This window comes from Sander lucioperca, chromosome 1, assembly GCF_008315115.2.
Source record: "Sander lucioperca isolate FBNREF2018 chromosome 1, SLUC_FBN_1.2, whole genome shotgun sequence".
Classification (NCBI taxonomy): domain Eukaryota; kingdom Metazoa; phylum Chordata; class Actinopteri; order Perciformes; family Percidae; genus Sander; species Sander lucioperca.
In genome coordinates this window covers 27,536,757-27,559,827 of record NC_050173.1, presented here as the reverse complement: position 1 = coordinate 27,559,827, position 23,071 = coordinate 27,536,757, and the positions used below count along the sequence as shown (strand labels likewise).

General features: G+C 38.0%; 1 protein-coding gene across 7 annotated transcripts in view; it reads right to left on the bottom strand.

Annotated features, from left to right (window-relative positions):
• Nucleotides 1–23,071, bottom strand: part of diaph2 (diaphanous-related formin 2) — a 426,632-nt gene that overhangs the window by 386,459 nt on the left and 17,102 nt on the right. For 6 of the 7 annotated variants that reach the window (XM_031302826.2, XM_031302828.2, XM_031302833.2 and 3 more), the window contains 3 exons: nucleotides 21,371–21,547; nucleotides 15,140–15,244; nucleotides 7,330–7,350 (listed from right to left, as the gene is read on the bottom strand). In XM_031302826.2, coding sequence (XP_031158686.1) covers nucleotides 7,330–7,350; nucleotides 15,140–15,244; nucleotides 21,371–21,547 — 303 coding nt within the window. The remainder of the gene's footprint in view (nucleotides 1–7,329; nucleotides 7,351–15,139; nucleotides 15,245–21,370; nucleotides 21,548–23,071) is intronic. The other variant, XM_031302830.2, reaches the window with a different exon arrangement.

The window sequence follows — 23,071 nt, the reverse complement described above, 5'->3', positions numbered from 1 at the left end:
TTCTTATCCCCAGTGGGAGCTAAACCTTTGCTTCTTCCACAGTCCGCAAAGGTCAATCCAACCGGGAAGCCTGAAGATAAGCCATTCAGCAGAAACGCTTATCGATTAATCGTATGTAGACCTTAAAATTCAACATTACATGACAAATGCGAGCCAGGCAATGACACTATTAACAAATTAATTAAGTGTACTAGTATATCTATCCTTCATCAAAGTAAACTTTGTCACACGTTACATTTCACGTATAAAAGATGCTCAAGAGTGGGTAACACAGAAACAGATGCTCCAGAACAATGCAGCTTATTGCAATTGTGAAGCACTGATATTCAAACTCCAATATGACTTCACAGAATATTTAGAGAGAGGTGTAATAATCCTAAATAAAACGGTGTCATGCTGGCTGAGCTCTAGGCAACTGTTGAATGACTGATGGCCCTCACAATATGAAGTGACAACGTACAAGAGGTTAAAAAAACACTTTATGAAACAGAACTTAACTTCAACGTAACTTAATTACAAATGTCGCACAAATGACCCAAGGGTAAACTTCCCATCCAACACAGCAGTACCTCTGGCTTGGTTGTGATTTCCAACTAGAGGTCGACCGATATGGGCTTTCTCTGGCCGATGCCGATGCCGATCTTTAGAAATCAGGGTCAGCCGATGGCCGATAAATGCTGCCAATTTATTTTGGCCGATATTTGGCCGATATGTGCTTGTTTTTTGAAAGATAAAATGTAACACTAATATACACAGAATTTCTCAACAAAAACATTTATTGAACACTTCACTAGGGCTGAACGATTTTTGAAAATAATCTAATTGCGATTTTTTTCCCAAATATTGCGATTTCGATACAGACTTCTGTATTATTCAACAAAGACAAACAATAAATCATTTTATAGTATGAACAACACACAATTACACACTAGACAGTTAAAAAAGTAAAATTATAGTATATACACACACACACACACACATACCAATGTATTTTTTTTTTTTTACAGTGCACAGAGGAGCTGCCTCCAGCCCCTCCCCCTCGGGAAGTTGCGTGCTGCCGAGTGCACTTGTTCAGAGAGGCTATCGTTACGTTAGCTAGTTGCTGGTGTTCTTGCCGTGGGATTAACTGTACTAATAAAACCGTTGAAACACCGCGGCCACGCTGCTGTGAAAGCTCCCCGAACGTCATTTATCAGAGTCTGGTTGTTACCCCTCTCAGTGGCAGCTCCTCCACTCCATATCTTTATAACGGAGCTAACCGCTAACCGGAGCTAACCGCTAATCAGAGCTAGTTGCCAACCGAGCCTTCAGTTCTGCGTGTTCATTAACTGCACGTATGGACTCGAACCAGAATAAAACCCTTCATTTTATTAAAATGGCTGTAAAAGTTTTACTTTACTTTTAGTACTACAACTCAGAGTTGTTTGAATGACAGAAATCAGTTCAAGGTACAGTGTAGCGTTAGCGTGCTAAGTTGATGCTTTCTCTGCGGAGTGCAGACTGATTTGCTCTCGCGAGTCATGTGACCAAATCGCAGCCTTTGCGATTAGGAAATCGCGTTTTAACATATCGCGATATTATCGCAAATGCAATTAATCGTTCAGCCCTACACTTCACCAATCTACACTTCTATACTTCAATTAAAAATGTATAATGTAAAAATATACTGTATATTGTATAAATAATGTATGAAAATTATATTAAATAAACAAAACAGGTAAGAAGAAAAAATAAACTTTGTCAAATAAACTTTTCAATGAAAAAATAAAGTTTAGTGCACTTAGCAGCATTTATTAAACTTCTGAGAATACAAATCTGCAAGCTTCACAGAAAGTGACATGTTATTATTAATCTCAACACTATTTCCTCCTAACTCCTGTTGAATCACATAAGACTAGGGCTATCTAAAGTCAATTCTTGTTCACCTTGTTTGTTAGATCATTGTTCATTTGTTGAAGTGTTTTAGCTGTGTTTTGGGGATTCTACTGTTACATGTCCTGTTGTTCTCATTAGGATCTTATCTGAGCAGATTTCTGTCATTCAAACAACTCTTGGTTGTAATTTAAAACTCGTCCAGCCAATTTAATAAAATTAAGGGTTTTATTCGTGCTCGAGTCCATAGATGCAGTTAATGGATACAGGCACGGAGAACTGAAGGTTAGCGGTTATCTCCAGTTATCTCCGTTATAGGAGTGGATGAGACTGCCACAGATAGGGGTAACAACCAGACTCTGATAAATGATATTCGGGCAGCTTCCACAGTGGTGTGGCCGCGGTGTTTTGTACGGTTTTATTAGTACAGTTAATTTCAAGGCAAGAACACCAGCAACATGGTACGACTAACAGTAGCGTCTGAGCCTGAAGTGACTGTGCGAGACACATGGCGCAAGACTTCACGAGGGGAGGGGCTGGAGGCAGCTGGTCTGGGTGCGCTGTAAAAAATGTTGCCTATTCATGTTTTTAACACTAGGCTGCCCGCAGATGCGCCTGCCTATTAATCGGCTTGATATACTGGGATATTGGCCGATGCCGATTATGTAAAAATTAATGCCAAAAATCGGCCGATTAATCGGTCAACCTCTATTTCCAACTAACACAACTGGCTGTCCACACACTTCACATGACAACAGCAGAGGAAGCATAAATCGGGCTTTCCAAAAATGGGGGGGAATGGGGCAATATTCATAAAATTACATAGATTTATGTAAATGAATTGCCATTGCAAACATTGCTACAACTGTGGGTGGTATTGGGTTTTATGTCAATTATTAGTATCTGTAACCCATGTAAGACTGTTTATGCCTGCCAATCATTTGAAGATGTTGGATGTTCCTCTGCATATTAAACAAAATAACACAAATTGGCATGGCATCTAAAACATTCTGACATATTACAAATAATACGTTTTGAGACTGTTCCCAGTGACACAAGGTAGTAAATAATGTTGCCTTCTTTAACCAATACAATACACAGTTTTTGTCAGTTGGCCTACGTTGCTTTAAAATTTTAATACTGACTTCCACACCATTTTACAACCAGTATGAAAACAAGAACACTTAAACAGTATACTCTGAACCACTGGCTATACCTATGTTATATATTTTGTTTAGTTGTATACTAGCATTACCCCAAATGTTTCCAGCAATGTTTAAACCCAGAGAAATCTGTGATTTTAAACAATGAGGTTTTAAACAAGGAGTACATGTTACAACAACAATCAACGCGCTCATAGTTATTTTTAGTATGATTGTTTGACCAGTTAACAGCTCCAAGCTAACCACAATTAAATTTGCCACGTAACAACAACTGTATCGGTAGTCGACTAATCTAATGCTAAATTACCCAGCTATCTGCCTCATCATCAGCCCAGGGGGCACAGCCACATTTATCCCACAGCCAGTGACGACTACAGAAACCTAAACTCAGCCAGCGCAAACTAACTAACGCTAACGGCGCTAACGGCAATAAAAGAAGGTTTGCTGATCCGTCGGGGAACAACAGACCATATCAGAACCCAGGTGCAGGCGCATGCATCTGTCCAAAATCATGGCAACCGAAGGTCTCTGGTCCGCCCTGGAGCTGCCTCCAGCCCCAAAAGCATTTGAGTAGATGAAGCAGCAAATATTCAATATCTATTAAAAACACCTGAGGACAGATTTGCAGATACGCTTTTCAAATAAATCAAATAAATAAATAAATTCCTCATCTCAATTCCAGACAACTTTTTATATCCATCAGATGAACTCTAAAATATGCTTTCAGCCAATCAAAGAAACATCTTATTCAAACAGTCCCCTCAAGAGCATGTTTCCTTGATCTTAATTTAAGATAGAATCTATGGTGAACACTGACTGAGGGCATGGGAGGCACAAGTTATTGATTAATTTTTCATTGACGTTCTTTTAAAGCACCAAGGACATGTGCCACATCAAATCTGCTCAACCCTCAGCACCCAGTTTAATAGCTTGCTTGAAACAAAACAGTCTTTTGAGGCATGTGGTTTTAAAAGGGGAATGAAGGAGGGTGCCTTGATTTCCTTTCAGGCACACCGCATTTCTTTTTTATTTCTTTTTTTTTTTTTTTTAAAGGCCCTTCGTAAACACTCCTGGCATAGTGAACGAGCACTTGATTGGTTAAAGAGGAGCCAGATGTCTGCGTGTCCTCATATCCATGCAACTCTCTCTTTCTGTCTCTCTCATTTCCCACCTGGATACTTTGCCTTATGTATAACTACTTGTTTACTGATTATCCTTTATTCTGTAATTCATCATCAGTTACAAACAGAGGAGAACAAGAGCACAGGTAACAACAAAAACACATCAAGGTCATTCATTTCAATGGGAATTTATAAAATTTAGATTTTAGTTTCTGAAATGTGAGGTTTTTTTTCTTGCTTCTCTCTGCTTCATATTATTGTAAATGAAATACCTGTGCAGACATCACATATGAACTTTGAATGCTTTAGATGGGACTTTCTCTTTTTTGTCCAAGCAATGGATTTATTAAAAATAATTGATACATTGATAAGTAAAAAAAGAATTGATCGCTGCAGAACTACTTGTGAATACTAGATCCAAATACCTCACATCCTTCGCAGGTAAATCAAATTCTTCATCTCAACTCGAATATGAGAAAAACACTTCAAGATTCAAGTCTTGTCCAATGTGTTGCTTGTAAAACACAAAACATATTTTAATTTGAAATGTTTTAAAATATACAGCAACACAGAGCACTTTCGCTTCGATTAAATTAATGTAGCCTTGCAGTCATTCTAAGCAATATTCAATGACAAACAAATGCTAGATTTTAGATGTTATTCCGTAAATGATGATTTTCTCATGATTACCGCCACATTTTCACATCTGAACTCTGTAGACATCATTATTCACACAACCATACACCCAGCCAGGAAAATTAGTTAACATTAAAAATCATGTCCTTAGACACTTAAAGGACTGGCACTTTATAATTCTACAGAAAACTAAAACACTTCTTCTTTCAAACTAGATCAGCTAGAGTACAGCCAATACAGCATCATTTGATCTTTTCTCTCTGGTCAGAGGTGTGTTTGGCTCTTAGGTCAAATCCACATACTCCATCCATATACACAGAGATATACGTGTTTACACAATCACACTAACCATCACCCCCTGACATGTCAGAGCTGACCAGCATGTTACCATGGCAATAACAAGCAGTCATATTTCCAGTCATACAGATATTGATGGGTTAGAGATTGCTGCTTTTCAACACAAGGGGCCCACCCTTTTTCTGGATCATGTGCGCTCTCACTCTCATAGTCTCAGCAGCATTTAATTTGAGCTGCAGAGCCTGTCAATGGCAGCGCAAAGACGGAAGTCTGGTCCATCTCGACTGTTTGAGTCTACCTGCAGGCATGCTGTTACCCAGGTATGTGTGCTGCTCATATTTCCCTCAATCTTGCTTAAGGAGGTGGAGAGAGCATATGAGACTTAACAGTGTTGCACACTTACACGCTGGTCAGACTGGATTAGAGCCAATTCACACAATCCTCTATTCCAACCTCATTCTTTACTGGGAGAGGGGAAGGTGCCAGAGAGATTTCATGCCTGAGACAGAGGAGTCACAGTTGTGTGTTCCCTATAGACAATCCTAACCAACACTCTCCTTCCAGCACATCTGAGAGCACTCCATCCCACCGACGCACGCTGACAGCGTGAAAATGGGAATCTGCCAGCAAAGCAGGGAGCTAACTGTAGCACAAAATCGGCTAACCAAGCTAAACACTTTTTTTTAACACTTTCAGGGTTTACGAATGGCAGCTCATAGCTTTCAGTATGTTAGCCATATCTGTAGGCTACTGCTGCATGATTGACACACCGTTCACAAAGGTCAGGTCAAATGCTTCAGTAAGAAACTTCTTGATAACCAGGGTCTCTGGCATCTTTTGACGATGATGGTTTGTAGAACTTCTGAGTGGGCCTCCTCCACATCTCGGATGAACAGTCCTGATACAAGCTGGGGGTAATTCTGTCATATTCCATTTACGGAACACAGTGTGGCCATTTCTCCTGATCGACAGCTACTCCATCCACGTCCATACAGGCCAAGCCGAAAAACCCACTCCTCCCACAGAAATAACCAAGCACAAAAGAACAGTTCGAAAAAGTAGAGAACGCAATCGATACAAAAGGTCTCTTTAAAATGCCTCAAAGAGTGAGATTTGTCTGAGAGCATGAGTAGAGCAGAGGCCAGGTCAGTGTGCTGCTTTGCCTTGCCTGTGTTCCTGTTAAGCTTTCCAGTCCTCTTAATCCTTACGAAGCTCTCAAAAGGTGATGAAATCCCATTTAAAGTGACAATTCAACGCTTGCTAGACCAATAACAGTGTGGTTCTTTTTTTAAAAGACCTTAAAAAAGTAAGAACCTATTCTTTAGGAAAGGCAACATGGTGCCACTTTATGGGAACTTCAGAGAGAAAAACAACAATTGGCATAGTATTGTGAGGAGAAATAAAAAAAAAAGTATAACCAATAGGCTTACATTGATAGCATAAATAAATATATATATTTTTCTTTTATTATGTGGGCCTTTTGTACACTATGAGTTCTTTCAAACAGAGACTTCAGAGTTGTTGACAGCAAATTCAAACTTATAGCTATGAATATTTCCACTAAATGAACAGTATTGTTCAAGGCAGAAAACATACTTGATATCTTTTCAGCAGTTCACTAGGTTAAGTGTGTATGTACAGTTTGTGTGTGAACATGCACATAAGTGTGTGCTCAAGGCCTTATTACAGTAAATGATGTATATTCTCAGTATGAGTTGTCTCATAGACAGAATGAACACAGTTAAAACCATTTAGATGCAACATGCTCAGATAAACAAATCAGATTGCAAATTATTAGTATTTGTGTAAAAGCTTTTCTTTGGTATCACAATATTCAAATGCTAATAGGTGTTACACTGCAATCTATTTCAAAAGAGAAATGGCAAAAACCAACAAAAGGCCTCCCACTTCATATTCAGGCTGTATAATTTCAAAATCCCTCATTTGAAAGTGCTACCATTTACAAGCAGGAATTGTGTTGGCAATTTATAGCCTTTCAAATTACAGCCCATTAGCAATATCAGGGCTGAAAATAAAAATCCAAACCATAAAAATGACCTCACTTGCACAGTTTGGAACATGCTCCTTGACATCTTTCTAAAAGGGGTGTGTGTGTGTGTGTGTGTGTGTGTGTGTGTGTGTGTGTGTGTGTGTGTGTGTGTTTGTTTGTAGGGTGGGAATGAAGACAGATACACAGAAGGAACAACATTCAGAAGCCAAATAAATAATGGGCTACTTACCGCAACTTTGCTCCCAGTTATCTGCATGCAGCGATCAGCGGAGAAGGTTAATGTGCAAAAAGACACAAACAGCACAATCATTAGTAGGCCAGAGAATCCTCTCCATTACACGTTGAGTCATTAGCGTAACTTGTGTGACATCACAAACACACTATACAACAACAAAAAATGTAAAGCCAACAAAATCTGTGCATCATTCGTTCTTTTCATTTTCAATTGTGAAACCAAAATAGAAAAATTCAAAAACAATTAGTAATTTTGTATTTAATTATGACTCCAACAAAAACAAGAGAAAGCAGCTTGTTCTTCGTAATATTATGCTCAAGTCAAACAATTTGACTTTGATATTTAATATGCCTGATTTGTGGGACCAGGACGTTGTTGACTTCTTTGTGTGTTGCACTTAGCCTAACTTTGCAGCAAATACACTTGGGCGATGGCAGTACCACATTTAATGTAATGGATATGAGCTTAAACATCAACATAAGTTTATATATATATATATATATATATATATATATATATATATATATATATGCATAGCAGAGCGTTGCCATGGACGCAGTTCTGTTCACTCTGGAGGACAGCTATCAATCCGCTGAAAGACGTCTGGATAATTTATCAGCTGTAGCAAAAAGTGGGGAAACGTGGATCAACTTCTGTCCTCCAATTCAAGCAATGACAGCAGATCTAGTGAGCGTCTATCGCTACATCTTTATATACGGTCTAATTAATTAGCTTACATTGCAACATGTTTAACGTTACAGGTGTGTCAACTGCAGTGGCTGTGCAAAAAGGAAATGAGATGAATGAGGACATAAACGTCAACATAAATAGAAGCCATTCACCGTGTCTCACTTCACCGTCAACGTCACCGATTAGTTTTGTTTTCAGTTTAATATGAATTAGAGCAGCCGCTTCAGCTAGCAAGGCTTCAGCTAGTTAATGTAGTGTCAATTCCTGCAGTGATTGATATATATATATATATATATATATATATATATATATATATATATTCTACTATATATATAGTCTATTATATATATATATATATATATATATATATATATATATATATATATATATATATATATATATATATATATATATATAAAGAAAGAAAAGTATTTTGGAAAATACAAAAACGAGGCTCAATTTGCAGCACAGTGTAATTTACTGGCCTTGTTCTTGTCCGACCTGATAGCAGTGTGGCCAGTCTGTCTTAAGTCTGTCTTAACGATTTGCCTGCAGTCTGAAAGTAGCCACTGTACTGGGACAGGAATGGGAACGCCTCAGAACTTGCCTGCGAATCCTTTTTAAGATGTCTTCAGTGTCAAAGTAATTTTTATTTTATTTTTATTTAACCTTTATTTAAGCATGAAAAAAAACTCATTCCAATTCAGTGATAGAAAACTTATATTGATGTTCAAGCTCATATTTATTACATTAAATCAGGTACTGCCATCGCCCAAGTGTATTTGCTGCAAAGTTAGTGCAAAACACAAATAAGTCAGTAACTTCCCGGTCACACAAATCAGACACATTAGATATGCTGTTAATATAGTTCGTTAAATAGCCCGTTTTTTCATTTCCTATTTTTGACTTGAGCATAAAATCGAAGTACAAAAAAACAGCAGTTTTTTTTTTTGTTGGATTCATAAATGAATAACAACATACTGTAACTACTCGTTTTTTTCATTTTCCGATTTTGGATTCCCTATTGAATATTAAAAGAATAAAATATACACAGATTCAACAAGAGAACCTTTACAATGATGTGCACATACTGAAGATAATGTCTGTGTTTGGCCGCTGCAATTTTCTAAATGTTAAGACAGATACATGAAAATGTGGATACATAAAAACAATATTTTGCAAAGCATGACAAAGGTATTATCAATAGAGGACAACAACAACAACAACAACTGTGGTGGTGAGGAATCAACATGTTTAGACATGGTGATTTCCACACAAGGGATTTAATAAACGATTAACAGGATAAAATATGATTGTCCTTGTAACAGACTGACATTAGATTCACAGATTCATCCCTAAAAAGGAACAGTGAGTAGTGTGGACAAAGAGGCTGCAGAGGGTCTCTCTGGCCTAATATCAATCAGCTGCCATTAACGTTGGGCTTTAGGTGTCAACTTTGTTTGGCAGAGCTACCTTGTGACCATGCAGCATGATTCTTGGAGTTTAACCATGTTATCTGTCAATAGTGGCAGGTAGCAGGAGTGTTTTTTATTATTGCAACTGCAGGGCTTGTTTCACAGTAGGAGGGTGTCTGTCAGCTGAGTAAATGTATTCTACACTGTGGCTGAGCTCTTCTTTCTCTGCCATGTTTTTCGACGAAATGTAGTTTGATTGCAGGAAGTTACAGGACACACTACTGAGCTCCTTGTTTTACCTATTTCTTTCTCTCCTGTTTTCACTCCCTCCCATGCACCCCCTCCCTGGATCTCTTCTAATCTCCCTTTCCATTTCTTTTATTGTCACTCTCAAACTCTCAAAGTCTGTGGCCATTTGATGCTTGATTTCCCCCCTCCATTCCTCTACCAAGAGTTTATGACAGCCATAAAGTCTGTTTTACACATGCCACCACCTGATCACGCACACACTACTTTCCAATCATACTGTGTATCCACATTTCCTTTGCTCTCCAGTGAATGCAGCATGTCATTGTCTAACACTGGGGAATATTTTACTTGAATACTGGAGGCAACTTGAAATGAGCCACATTGACGTAATTTGTTGGATATTTTCCACAGATGTTGATTCCTACAACATTGGATACATATTTTTGAATCTTGTTTTAGAGCAGCTTGACCAGGTAACAGACATTATCTTGAGTGTGCACAGACAACAGTCAGGGAGAAGCTCAAGGGGGAAAAGCACAGTTTCATTGACAACGAGTTTGTATTTTCAATTCAATGTAACACAGTGTTCTCACTGAGCAAAAACTTCTTTAAGTTCAGACCCTAAGTAATCATTTGAATAGTGTTGAAGTATTACTACTTACTGAGATCTCATATTGAGCACCTCTCATACTATGGTATGAATAATCTAAGGATAAGTCGCTCTGCACAAGTGCATGAATTTTCTTTTCAATACAAATGTAGCCATTACCACCCTTATTCATGATGGATGGAAAATATTTACTAATTGCAGAAACAATCAGCAATATGATAAGAAAGGGCCTGGATGATCCCATTAAAAGAAGAAGGCGGCACATTGGTGGTCACATCAATATTTAAATAAAACTGGACCAGTAACACTGTATAATCCCTCTTACAAGACCCTGCCATCACAGCCTTCCTGCATCTGAGACACAGCACGTTTGAAATTAAACAAGAAAATATTCATTGACAGTAGGTGAAGCACATTTCTAAGAAATAAGCAATTGTATTAGTGTTAACGGAATTGTAGCAGTTTTAATGATGTTGGCACACATTTAGAGCAAGAAGAATGAATAAGAAATTAGAGTTGAGAGTTCATGCAAAGCGATGACGTCCACTGACACACACCTACAAAAGCAGAGTTGGATTTCATTGAAAGAGAGTTCTTATTCAAAAGAACAGGGTCAATGTAAAACCGAAAAAAAAAAAAGCTTTTCCTTTGTAAGACATTTTACAAGAGTAAACCAAGAATCTTTTTTCATATTACCAATCATTTGAAGCCAGATAACTTTATAGAAATAGCCTTTTGTGGTATATCAACATTCATAAATGATGAATATTAGGGCTGAACGATTTTTGAAAATAATCTAATTGCGATTTTTTTCCCAAATATTGCGATTTTGATTCGATTATTTTTTTAAGCTTTGTCTTCTGTATTATTCAACAAAGACAAACAATAAATCATTTTATAGTATGAACAACACACAATTGCACACTAGACAGTTAAAAAAGTAAAATTATAGTATATACACACACACACACACACACACACACACACAACAGTGTATTTTTTTTTTTTACAGTGCACAGAGGAGCTGCCTCCAGCCCCTCCCCCTCGGGAAGTTGCGTGCTGCCGAGTGCACTTGTTCAGAGAGGCTATCGTTACGTTAGCTAGTTGCTGGTGTTTTTGCCGTGGGATTAACTGTACTAATAAAACCGTTGAAACACCGCGGCCACGCTGCTGTGAAAGCTCCCCGAACGTCATTTATCAGAGTCTGGTTGTTACCCCTCTCAGTGGCAGCTCCTCCACTCCATATCTTTATAACGGAGCTAACCGCTAACCGGAGCTAACCACTAATCAGAGCTAGTTGCCAACCGAGCCTTCAGTTCTGCGTGTCTGTATTCATTAACTGCACGTATGGACTCGAACCAGAATAAAACCCTTCATTTTATTAAAATGGCTGTAAAAGTTTTAAACTACAACTCAGAGTTGTTTGAATGACAGAAATCAGTTCAAGGTACAGTGTAGCGTTAGCGTGCTAAGTTGATGCTTTCTCTGCGGAGTGCAGACTGATTTGCTCTCGCGAGTCATGTGACCAAATCGCAGCCTTTGCGATTAGGAAATCGCGTTTTAACATATCGCGATATTATCGCAAATGCAATTAATCGTTCAGCCCTAATGAATATACATGCAATAAAGTTGTATATACATTGTGAAGGAAATTTCAAGCACCTAAAACCTATTCAAGGAGATCAAATGTTTCCTTTTTTTGTTGAAGCTCAACTGAGCAGGTCTGCAGAGACCGACAAGAAAAAGGCCACACGATACTTTAGAGAGATTTTCTTGTTCCACCTACATTTTCTCATTTAAACTTCAAGCTCAAAAGCCTTTTAAGCCTACATACTCTGCATTAGCTGTAGGTTAAGAAATAAAGAGGGCTGTCCAAATAAATACACATAAACACAATGTTCTATTGGAAACTTATAATTAGGGGTGCACCAATCCAATACAGATATCTGATATCGGGCAATACTGACCCAAATAGCTGGATCGGGTATCAGTGAAAAAACAGATGACACAGATGAATTTTGAGAATCGTGACACCCCTAGTTTATATACATTATATACTATAATTTTTATTTCTGTTTAAATTTTGACCAATTTGTTGCTGCATTTAAAAGGTTTAAATGTGGAACTTGAATTTGCTGGTCCCCAATTTATTATTTTAAATAAATAACAATTCAGTAAATTTATATCTATGTATTTATTTGTTACATTTTGCCTGATGTTGCCTTGCACATAAAATAATGATCCCAGTCACTTCCACACAGTGAAGCATACAGCTTATTAATTAAACACTGGTATCGGATCAGTACTTGGTATCAGCCAATACCTAAAGCCCAGATAACGGAATTGGGACTGGAAAAGTCAGATCAGTGCATCTTTACTTCTAATACCATCTAGAAAGAAAGAAGGAAAAAAAACAGGAAATTGAGATCGGGTGTGAAGCCCTTCTATAGCCCCAAAACTGCAATCTCATAATGCAGCATAGATCTTTGGTAGAAAATGATTGAGTCACATTAACAGAAAGGCCCCACGACAAAACAAGACATCCCAACATGTCCAAAAGGCACCACTACTAGATTCATCACCATTCAGAGTTTCAATGCAACATATTCCTATTAGTCCACACCGCATGCTCATCGGCAAATACAAACAACATTAGCCCCAGAAAATGCATAACCCTGAAAGAGAAATACATTTTAGTGGTGAGATTCTTTATCACATATACGCTCATGGATGCATTCATGTAGTATGAAATAAAGACTGGACTGTTTTTCAAAAACAAAGCAGGTACTTAAAAGCAAATCAAGAAACCTTCCTTACAAAGACTTGGGTATCTCAATTTTAAACAAATAGTTTACTTGTGATATATTTGCTGACACACTGTACTTTGTGGTGGTTATGGGCTATACATGGGCTTCTGTAGTCATGAGGATTCTTCTAACGTTAAGAAAGAACCCAAATCTCACTATTCAAGACCCTACAGAGCACAGGATCATCACTATAAGGCAGTTTATAGAACATTCTTACAAGCTGCAGGCTGGGATGCTCCAGCCTCATTGTTACTCAGATTTTTATAAATACAGTTTCTCTCTTTCCATCTATCAGGAGCTAAAAAGGACCACAGGATATCAATTTAGTTTAAGACAAAAGTCAGTTTTCAAAACAGAATCAATTTGGTAATGTGTTATTGAAGACAATTCATTAAGAACTAGTGAGAACACTGGCTAATGAGCAAACCTAACTAAACTAAAGATGGTTCATTAAGGCCCTGGTTTGGCTTGTATTTTAGAGTAGGTTGTTTGTTTAATATGTTTAAATTTTAGACAATGAAATAAATTACCTGCTCCTAGTGTATCTCACTGCGAAGGAGATTTGGTAGCAGTGTCACATTATTATCAGAACCATGCACAAAAGTGCCCTAAACTATTAAGTTCAAGCTAAGTTGTCCTCTTGGTCATTTGTGTATTCTCAGTATTTGACAGTCTATGTCAAATAAACATGCCCCTGTCCCAGCTTTTTTGGAACGTGTTGCAAGCATCAAATTGAAAATGAGTGAATTTGCAAAAAAAAAAACAATAAAGCTTATCAGTTTAAACATTATATATATATTGTCTTTGTAGTTAATTCAATTGAATATGAAATAGGTTGAAAAGGATTTGCAAATCATTCTATTTGGTTTTTATTTACGTTTTACACAACATCCCAACTTCATTGGAATTGGGGTTTGTATTTAAAGGTGTTTTAGTGTAACTGTATGCACTTGAATGAATTGAATGAATCTGTACGTGTACAGATACATCATCCCTGACACTCAGCCATCTCCCTTCCTTCAGTCTTATTAAATGGGATAGCAGAGTGCTGACAGACATTACATTTTGTCCTCTGTCCTTTGACTACACAGATTATGTTATTCATTTGAATAAAATATCAGTGCTCACAAAGCATAATGGGCCCTGTGAGGAATTCAATCATCTCGGATAATCATCATTATCAATAATGCCAGTTAATTACCATAACAATGAGGAAGGTAATAAATGATGATGGCAAGAGAGAGCTACTAGGTTCAGGAAGCAATGGGGGCAGAAATCACTTTTTTTCTTCTGTGCTAAAGTAATATTTCACCTCACAGGGTTCGTTATAGCTTCAAAAGAGGCTAGGATATTTCATCATACATATCATGGATTACCATCAGAATGCTTAATTTTTTACTGCTGTTTTTGGATCAGAGTGATGATCAAGTGCTATATTACTCCAAAAAATGGTGCAGCTGGCTATATTGTAGCATATTAGGCTCGTGTTGAACATAGCCTAAAATGCTTGCTTTTCCTCACTTTTGTGGTGGTTGTGCTTTTTACTGTAATACTGCTGTTGAACCAAGAGGTTGACTGAACCTTATTTTCATACTCAATAAGCAAACAATGAGTCAAGGCACCGTCACCACTTGACAAAAAAAAACTCCCATGCAAGTACACAACCGGACAACCAACAATTTGCATGCAAGCACATGACTGGACAAGCACTGACCATCCACCTAGCATTGAGTAAGTGAGTGACTACAATTTCTACTGGATGGTCTACAACGGCAGATTGCGGCACACTGGAAAAAGATTGAAGAAAATAAATCAAATTTGCAATCAAAGATGTGGGACTCAAGCATGAAGAGTGGAGAGAGAGAGAGTGAAAGAACGGATGACAAAGCAAGCAATAAAGCAGAGGATCAGGTTAAACTCATTTTGGAGAGCCGTGTGAAGTGTCACGATGCTTCAGCTCATCCACTACAATTATACAGTACACACTCTTCGGTGTATAAAGATAGAGCTCTTAAATTAACTCTCTCACTTACAGATTTGGCAGTAGCTGAGATGTACTGGACCACCATCTCTCGTTTGGTGCTCAAGTCCTTTCCACGCAAAGGGGCTTTGCGTTCCTCATTCAGGTTCATGTCCTCCTAGATACACACAAACAGTAAGGAAAAGTGTATGAAATGTTACAGACTGGGTACTACTCAAATTTACTACAACACACTTTATGGAGAATGTTGATCAAGATTATTTTCTGATGTGTAGCACTTGTAAACACAGGGCTGAGTCTGAGGAAAAATAGCCAGTCCTAAATCTACAGAGTTGTACATAAGTTGTATACTTAATAGAATAACTGCATTTCAAAACTTATTTTCAGTACAACAGTTTCACTAAAAAGAAGAAATATTTCAGACCTACCAACAATTATACTTTGATTTCCACTATAACCCTTTTACATCAGATCCTGTTCTTCTACAGTTGAAAACTTTTCTTTTCCATCTATGTGTCAAAGTCACAAGGTACAGCAACAGGAAATTGTCAGAAATAAGTAGTCCTTGAAACAAGAGTAGCAAGGCTTCAGCAATATAAACCGTGCACCCCAACTCCGAACAAGAGAGCAAAATCGAACAACACTTCTTTTATTGAGGCCGTGCAATCACATCAGATAGGCTGGATAGGCAGTATCTGTGTGTTATTGGGAGTATTATCTTTGTGGTACTTTAATTCTGCATCACAAAAGAGGTCTTTCATGTGAGAGACATCAGGGGGATGGAGCGAAGGCCGGACAGAGCACTAAAAGCTAGGGAATGACATGATGATTAGAATAGAGGGAGATGTTTATCAGAAGCACTCTCTCACAAAGAGACGGCTAGAATGAACAGAGAGAAAAAAAAACATTCTCCTCAGGGTTTTAGGATAGTGAGCCTATAGTTGTGGAGACATGCTGCCCTCTGCTGGGGAGCACAGAAAATCATGTGTCCTTCGTTTGATTGATCTGATTTGGCAGTGATTTCCCTCCATCTGATTTAATGTAAAATTCACCTGATAAATTAAGTGTGTCACTTCTAAATAAGAACATTGTAATACAACGGTTTGAATATATTACCCGAAGTAATCGGATTCAAACAGTTTTGCTTAATTTGAAAGTGAGGCATCGACAAGAATCCCATCCAGGGGCACCGTGACCTAAATACCTCCAACTACATTTCCTCTAGTAAATACCCTTGGAGCGAAAAAACCATTAACATCCTTTTTGTCGAACAGAGAGGAAAAAAATGTGGCTGAAAGTTTTACAATTGGCAGGTTTTTTCACCGAAGGAAACCAGCAGGTTTTTTAATTAATCTTTGAACCCTGCTAATTTATCTGCTTAATTGGCATTCAATAAGCAAGGCATAATGTGGCGGGGTGAGTATGTTGTAGGAGGGGTAGGAGTAGTGGGCCTGCGGGACACTTGTCAGGGGGCAAACTGTAGGAATGAGCCCTTCATGTTTAGTCTCCAAAATGATTAATGTTCTTTTATTAATTATACCCTCATAGGCTACATAAAAAGAGTCCAAGGAAATCTTCAACTATGCTGCTGGTGTAACTGAAATTATAGGATTTGATCTTGTACGGTGGACTGTGGAGTTACCAAAAAATAGGTTCTAGATCCTGTTGTCTCATGTTGTTCCGGCGAACTTTTCTACCACTTAACAGTCTCCACTTGTCTTGCTTATGCTAAAAATAATCTGCAACATCAAGCATCATGGACAGAAGTTTGAGGAACACTGTCCATCCCAGCGTACTGCCATATTGTATACACAAATAGTAAAGTCCATAACTAGTAAGAGAGCGATACATTTGATACATTGTTTTCAATTCTTTTCACTCTATCTATTCAAGCACATTCGATTTAAACTGAACAATGGCTGAGGTAATGAGCTGACTTTCAGCTAACGGTGTTCACATCCCTATTGGCTGAGCTCATTATTGGAATAGTAGCTCCTTTTTAATAAATGTCCCTGAGCTTTGGGACAATGCAACAATACATTTATCCTAAATACAGTCAATGCAACCACGTTTTTGACTGGCCAAGTCAACCACCTCAATCCAACGGAACATGTGTTTCACTCACTAAAGAACAGCCCCCAAAACAAGCAATAAGTGAAGATGGCTGCATGACAGGCCTGGGAGCCCATCACCAGGAAGATACCAAGCATATGCTGAAGTCTGTGGATTGTAGATTTCAGGAAGTCACTAGGTGCTAATGATATGCAACCATATATAATATTAAACATGTTGACCTTATTTAAGCTTTTGAGTTGTCCTATAAATTGTGCCCCACCAAATATTGGGAGACAATGTATAAAAGTGATCCAATTCCTACATAGTTTAACTAATTTACAAGTAAGCACTTTAACGTCATAGTCACTGTTTCATTTCAACTCTGACGTGCTTGGGTACAGCAAAAACAACAAAATATACAGTATGTTACTGTCTTTCTACTTAGAGACTACCCTGTCCATACAAAATATGGGACGGAAAAAAATTCCATCATCCGGTAGTGCAATGTGACTGCAAACATTGTCTAATTCCAGAAAGCCATAGGCTTCAAATCACAGAAAAGAGCAATTAATAGCTAGCATCAAATATGTCTGAGCCTGAAATGGCTCACGCTATAGGGAAAAGTGGATCTAAGAAAAGTAGAAGACATAAAAATGTCTCGCTTCAACTGTGACACATCGATTATTTTGTCCACCACCCTCAAGTCTGATCCATGTGTGTGCAAGGGCACACACAGTAACTCCTGTGGGCTGGTTTTAATGTCCTGGAGGCGCAGAGTGTAACTGCTGAGGGATCACATAGGAGCTTATTACTAGCAGTGTTCATCCTGACAATGGCGCGTAGAGAGGCACATAAAACCTCAAACTAGCCACAGCAGTTCTGCAATCTGACATTCTTCTTTCACTCGTCCTCTGTCTCTGCGAGCACCTGCATACCACACACTACTTCTGACAATAAGAAGACCCTTTCTAATGAACAGAGACAAATTGGCACTGGAATCAAAATCAATTTAATCATTCCTCAGTATGGATGCCATGCTCGTAGAGGTTTTCTTGCTGACAGACAAGTAAAAGCATCATTTTGGTAATAATGCCATGAATGTGATACTGTCAGGGACAGATGTCTTAAAGTGCCAATATGCGGCAAATATTTACACAAATTCACGCCATCAGGGAGATTTTTGCCTGGATGGAGAGGACAAGTTCATGAATATGACCTCACAAGGTATCCTACCTCTTGTTTCCTTTAATTGTCCTTTTACAGACAATTGAGTTGAACTGATGATGAAATGGGTTTGAGTTACACCAAAGTGTAGTGTAAAGTTTTTATAGCCTAATGAATACTGATTAAATCAGCTCACATGTTATTTTGTGTGCTACTGTGTTCCTAGATTGAACCTCTTGGATTGGAGTCTACTACTGCAACACAGCTGTCTTCTTAGTGAGATGCATATAACGGACATTTTATCAGCGGATTTACTGCTGTGCATTTTGATGAGGGGCTCTGAATTCCATCTGTGCACATCTTGAGAAATCCAAAAACAGGACACAGAGAGTAAAGATATACACTACATTCTTCTAAAGGCAGTGCTGAGAGTAACAGTTTTTTCATGCATTTTTAACACTGTAGTTTTATGAATATACTTAAATAAATAAAAAAAATCTGCTCTCAATGGTTAGCTTTCAACATTCACATTCTAGAAAGAGTTGATTTGGTTTTCCTCCCAACTGTGTGTGTGTGTTTCTTCCTATATTTTCCCAGATCCCTTTGATGACCTTTTAGTAATAGGCTATGTGCTATGTAGCCTTTAAAATACAAAGCTCAATGTGTAAACCACTTTCCAGAGAAAAATATTTTCACGTTCTCCTAGTCATTAATGCACAGTAGGTGGTCTCACTAATATGGCCTGGGTCATCCCTTCATTTGAAGCAGGCTAGACAGCTAAGGCTGTGGCATGTAGCACCATAAAAACAATCCATAACAGAATGGGTGTAGGAGAGCTGAAATGTGTGTTTGACATAAAAAGAGAAAGAGAGATGACAAAGCCAGATAGATGCTGAAGAGAAGCTACTAGTATCAAAAGAAACTACCCACCACTGTCATTTCTGTTTGCTGCATCAAAGCAGAAAAGTTTACAGTATATGAGAACAAATAGTGGTGGCTTTAAAAGTACATAAGTAAATAACCCTTTTCTTTTTGATTTCATTACTTTAATTATACTCCCAACCCAAGTGTCAAGGACTGTCAAATGTCAGACCAGCAAACATGCGTTCTGTGTCGTCTGTCACTGAGCAAATTGAAGCCTGGGTTTAATGTCATGCTGCTGTGAGCACAAACATAGTAATTGAGAGGTGAACGGAGTGACAGGGATGAGCACCCAGGCACGAAAACACTGAGCAGTAGCCTGATGAAAACCAGTAGCACTGGTCACATTTCTCTGGCCCTGGCAATAAAGACCATTGTATGAGAAAAAAAGGAAAAGCAGGCACCGTACCACGCACACATACACACTCAGAGACATTATCCACAATAGTGCACACAACCTATGCAATGAAGCCAGAGTAATTCAGCTCCCCACTTCAAAGAGATGGGCTGAAAGCTTTCTGTTAAATTTCAATCCTGCAGTACATAAAGCCAAAAATGCATTTCAATGGAGAAAATCACAAGTGTGACAGAGCTTTGACCCCACAGATGAGTGCGAAGTAAATTTCAAAGTTTCATGTTCTTCTGACAGTAACCTAGGGAGTACGTAGATGGAGCCCTGCTTCACAAAAGCTTAACATCTTAATGCAAAATGCATTTATCTTTACTATAAATACTGTATACTGTACATACCTCAAGTCTTTTTTGATATGTTAGATTATATGTTTATGTAAAACTGTGTAGCATTGTTCACCCTTTGAATCAAATAATTCATTTGTGAATTTATTTCACACATTTGTACCTAAAGTCAGTCATCAAAGAAGAGGTCCTGTGTAACCCCATGAGAGGGCACTGTTTTATGTCACCATGGGCATTGTGTACACTGCTTTCTGGATATGCTGCTATGACTGGGCAATTAGTTGTGTGTGCCTTGATTTGTGAGGGCTTTAACCTGCACAATATTTATATAATTTCACAAATCTATGCAGTTACATCAGGGGTTTTCAATCGTACATTGGGATACTAATAATCACTCAATGTTTTTCTAACCTATGTCATAGTTGAAGGGGGGGAAAAAAAACACACTTTTCAACTAGGGATGACATGAGAACCAATACTTTGGTACCAAGTTGATCTCAAAATTCTGAAACGGTACCAGTTTTTCTACAGTAACGCAGATACCACAAAGGTACTGGTTTTTCAATAGTACCGCAGATACCATGACGGTACTGGTTTTTCTACAGTACCGCAGATACCATGACGGTACTGGTTTTTCTACAGTACCGCAGGGTTGCAAAGATGCAATTCTTCCAGACTTGAAACTCCCAAACCGCAAGTCTCTTTTTCTCTGCAGTGGTATTGAATTGGGTATTGAGAATTGTGGAATTTCACTGGTAATGGTATCGACTAATACATTTCTGGTATCATAACAATATATTTTAACATTAATAAATCTACAGATAAGGTTCTGCCCCGTCTCTGATCACAGCTCTGTGTGTTAGTGTGACTAAAATCACAAATACTACTTGCAAAGTAGTAATACTGGTTCTTGGATTATTTATGCAGTTTTTTTATGAGTATGCAGATGTCAACATCATGGTTTCAGATCTAATGCTATCATACATTTTGGTCAAATTGAACTTGTTCATTTAGTTACGAAAACTGTAAACCATGATATCTTGATTGGAGAATTTTCTCAGGACAAATTATAAAGTAAAATGACAATTTTAAGATGTTGCATAAAACAATGAGAGCTTTGCAAAGCATTAATTTCATTATCATCCTTTTCACATGCCTGGTAAGGCTTTGTTCACAAAACAAAAATCTCATCAGCAGTAGATCTGTGTGGGTAATATAAAAATGCTTTTCAAACTGAACTTTCTGCAAACTCCTTTTCATCAACATACACGACAGCAGCTCTGTTTCTCTACTTGTGCGCCTCTTTGCACAGATTTATGAATCAATTTAAGATTTCATAATAGAATGCTCATTATTTATTATTCTGTGGCAGCTGTAATAAAATTGTTGTGGAGTGTTATATATGACGCTGCAAGACAAAATACTGCAAGATAAATACAAAACTCACCATCATCTTCTCGAAGAGGTCAATGATCTCCTTTTCCGAGAGGTTCATGGAGCGGTCGTCAAAAAGGGGCTGAGGAACAGGCAGTTCGGCCTGGATAGAGAGGGGATCTGTTGGGTGCTGTATAAGAAGCTTCTCCTTCTTCATCCCTGTTTTTCTGAAACTGGTAATACGATCACGCTGAAAGAAAACAGAAAAGATGACACTGCTAACAATCCTGTTCAAAGCTTTAGTGTGTAGATTCTGTCGCCCCCATGAGATAAGTAATGTAACTGACGTTCATTAAAATAAAATAGTTGCACACTATAGTTTTAATCTAGGCCAAGTATAAGGCTTACTGTTTTTGGTTAATGCTGATTCACTGAAAAATAATAAAAGAAGCTGGTGAGAACTAGTTTAAACTGCCTGTAACCCAAATTTCATGGTTCCACACATCAAAGAGTTGTTCTGTTTCCTACTTTCCAAGGACACTGTTTACCACAATTTACAGTAAACAGAATCCTCTGATGGCGAGGAGAGCTTGAATGTGGGAATAAAATGCAAAAGAGCTACTAATTTTGGTTCAGATCAGCCAGAATCCTTGCAAGTGCATTAAAGAGTCATTCCAGACAAAATGTTGTATGGATGAAAAGCATTGCTGCACTGACCTCTGTTGGATGAAATGTTTAAGTCTGTTGCCCGGTCTGACCACACCTAACATGTACAACTTACCACACCTGATTACACCCAACTCTGTTGAAGCTTTACACAATATTGCATTGTGGGGTGCTGTACTGCACATGGTGTGGACAGAGCAAGCATGTGATTTAGCCTGGGTGAAGTTACTTTATAAAGACAAGACGTACAGAAAATAAGTCTGCAGTCAAACAGGTGGGACCACGAGGCTGTAAGGCTCATTTACAAACCAGAAAACAAAATTCGTAGAATGACGAAAAATAGGCATAGTTTGCTACTATCACATCCTTGCCACTGGTGAGGTAAAAATGTTTATGTTCGTCCTGAAGGGGGAGCAAGATGTAAGGCCATGTTGCCTAAATCTACTCTTACTCTTTGGTGAACATGACGGTGTTCTTCGTTATTATTTGGCCAGAGTGTGCCAATAGAGGAACAGTCACTGCGGTAAGCCACTATTAAGAGTTTGGATATTTTGTGATCAGTAATTATAAGTGAAGAGAATGAATTTGCTCATCAAATGCCATGTCAGCATCACAGACCGATAGTGTTGGACTGATAAATGGACCAACAATGACATCTCTGGAACCTTGTGTGGGGTTAAAAACAATAAAAATCAAAACTACAGAATGTTTACGCAGTAAATGGTTTACTTGATTCAAAACAAACAAATAACTAGTAGCGAAATGTATATTTGACATACTATACTGTATAACACTTATTGAGACTTTACTTACCATTATATAAGATTACCTGGTTTGTGCTCATGGTATTAGAATAGTCTTAGCAGACAATAACAACTTAAACTCACTTTGATAACATCAGCAAGGTTCAGTTGAGTTTCCTTGTTACATTCATTAGTTGAGACCATTCTGATTAATGCAGTATAGTAAGGTTTAGTGTGAAAGCAGAAAAAGTACATGCAACCAGTCAATGTTAGTCATATTTAGTCAAATGGAATGGAGGACATGCTGGATGAATGAACATAAATGAAATGGAATGACAAACTGATGAAAATGATGACATATATGA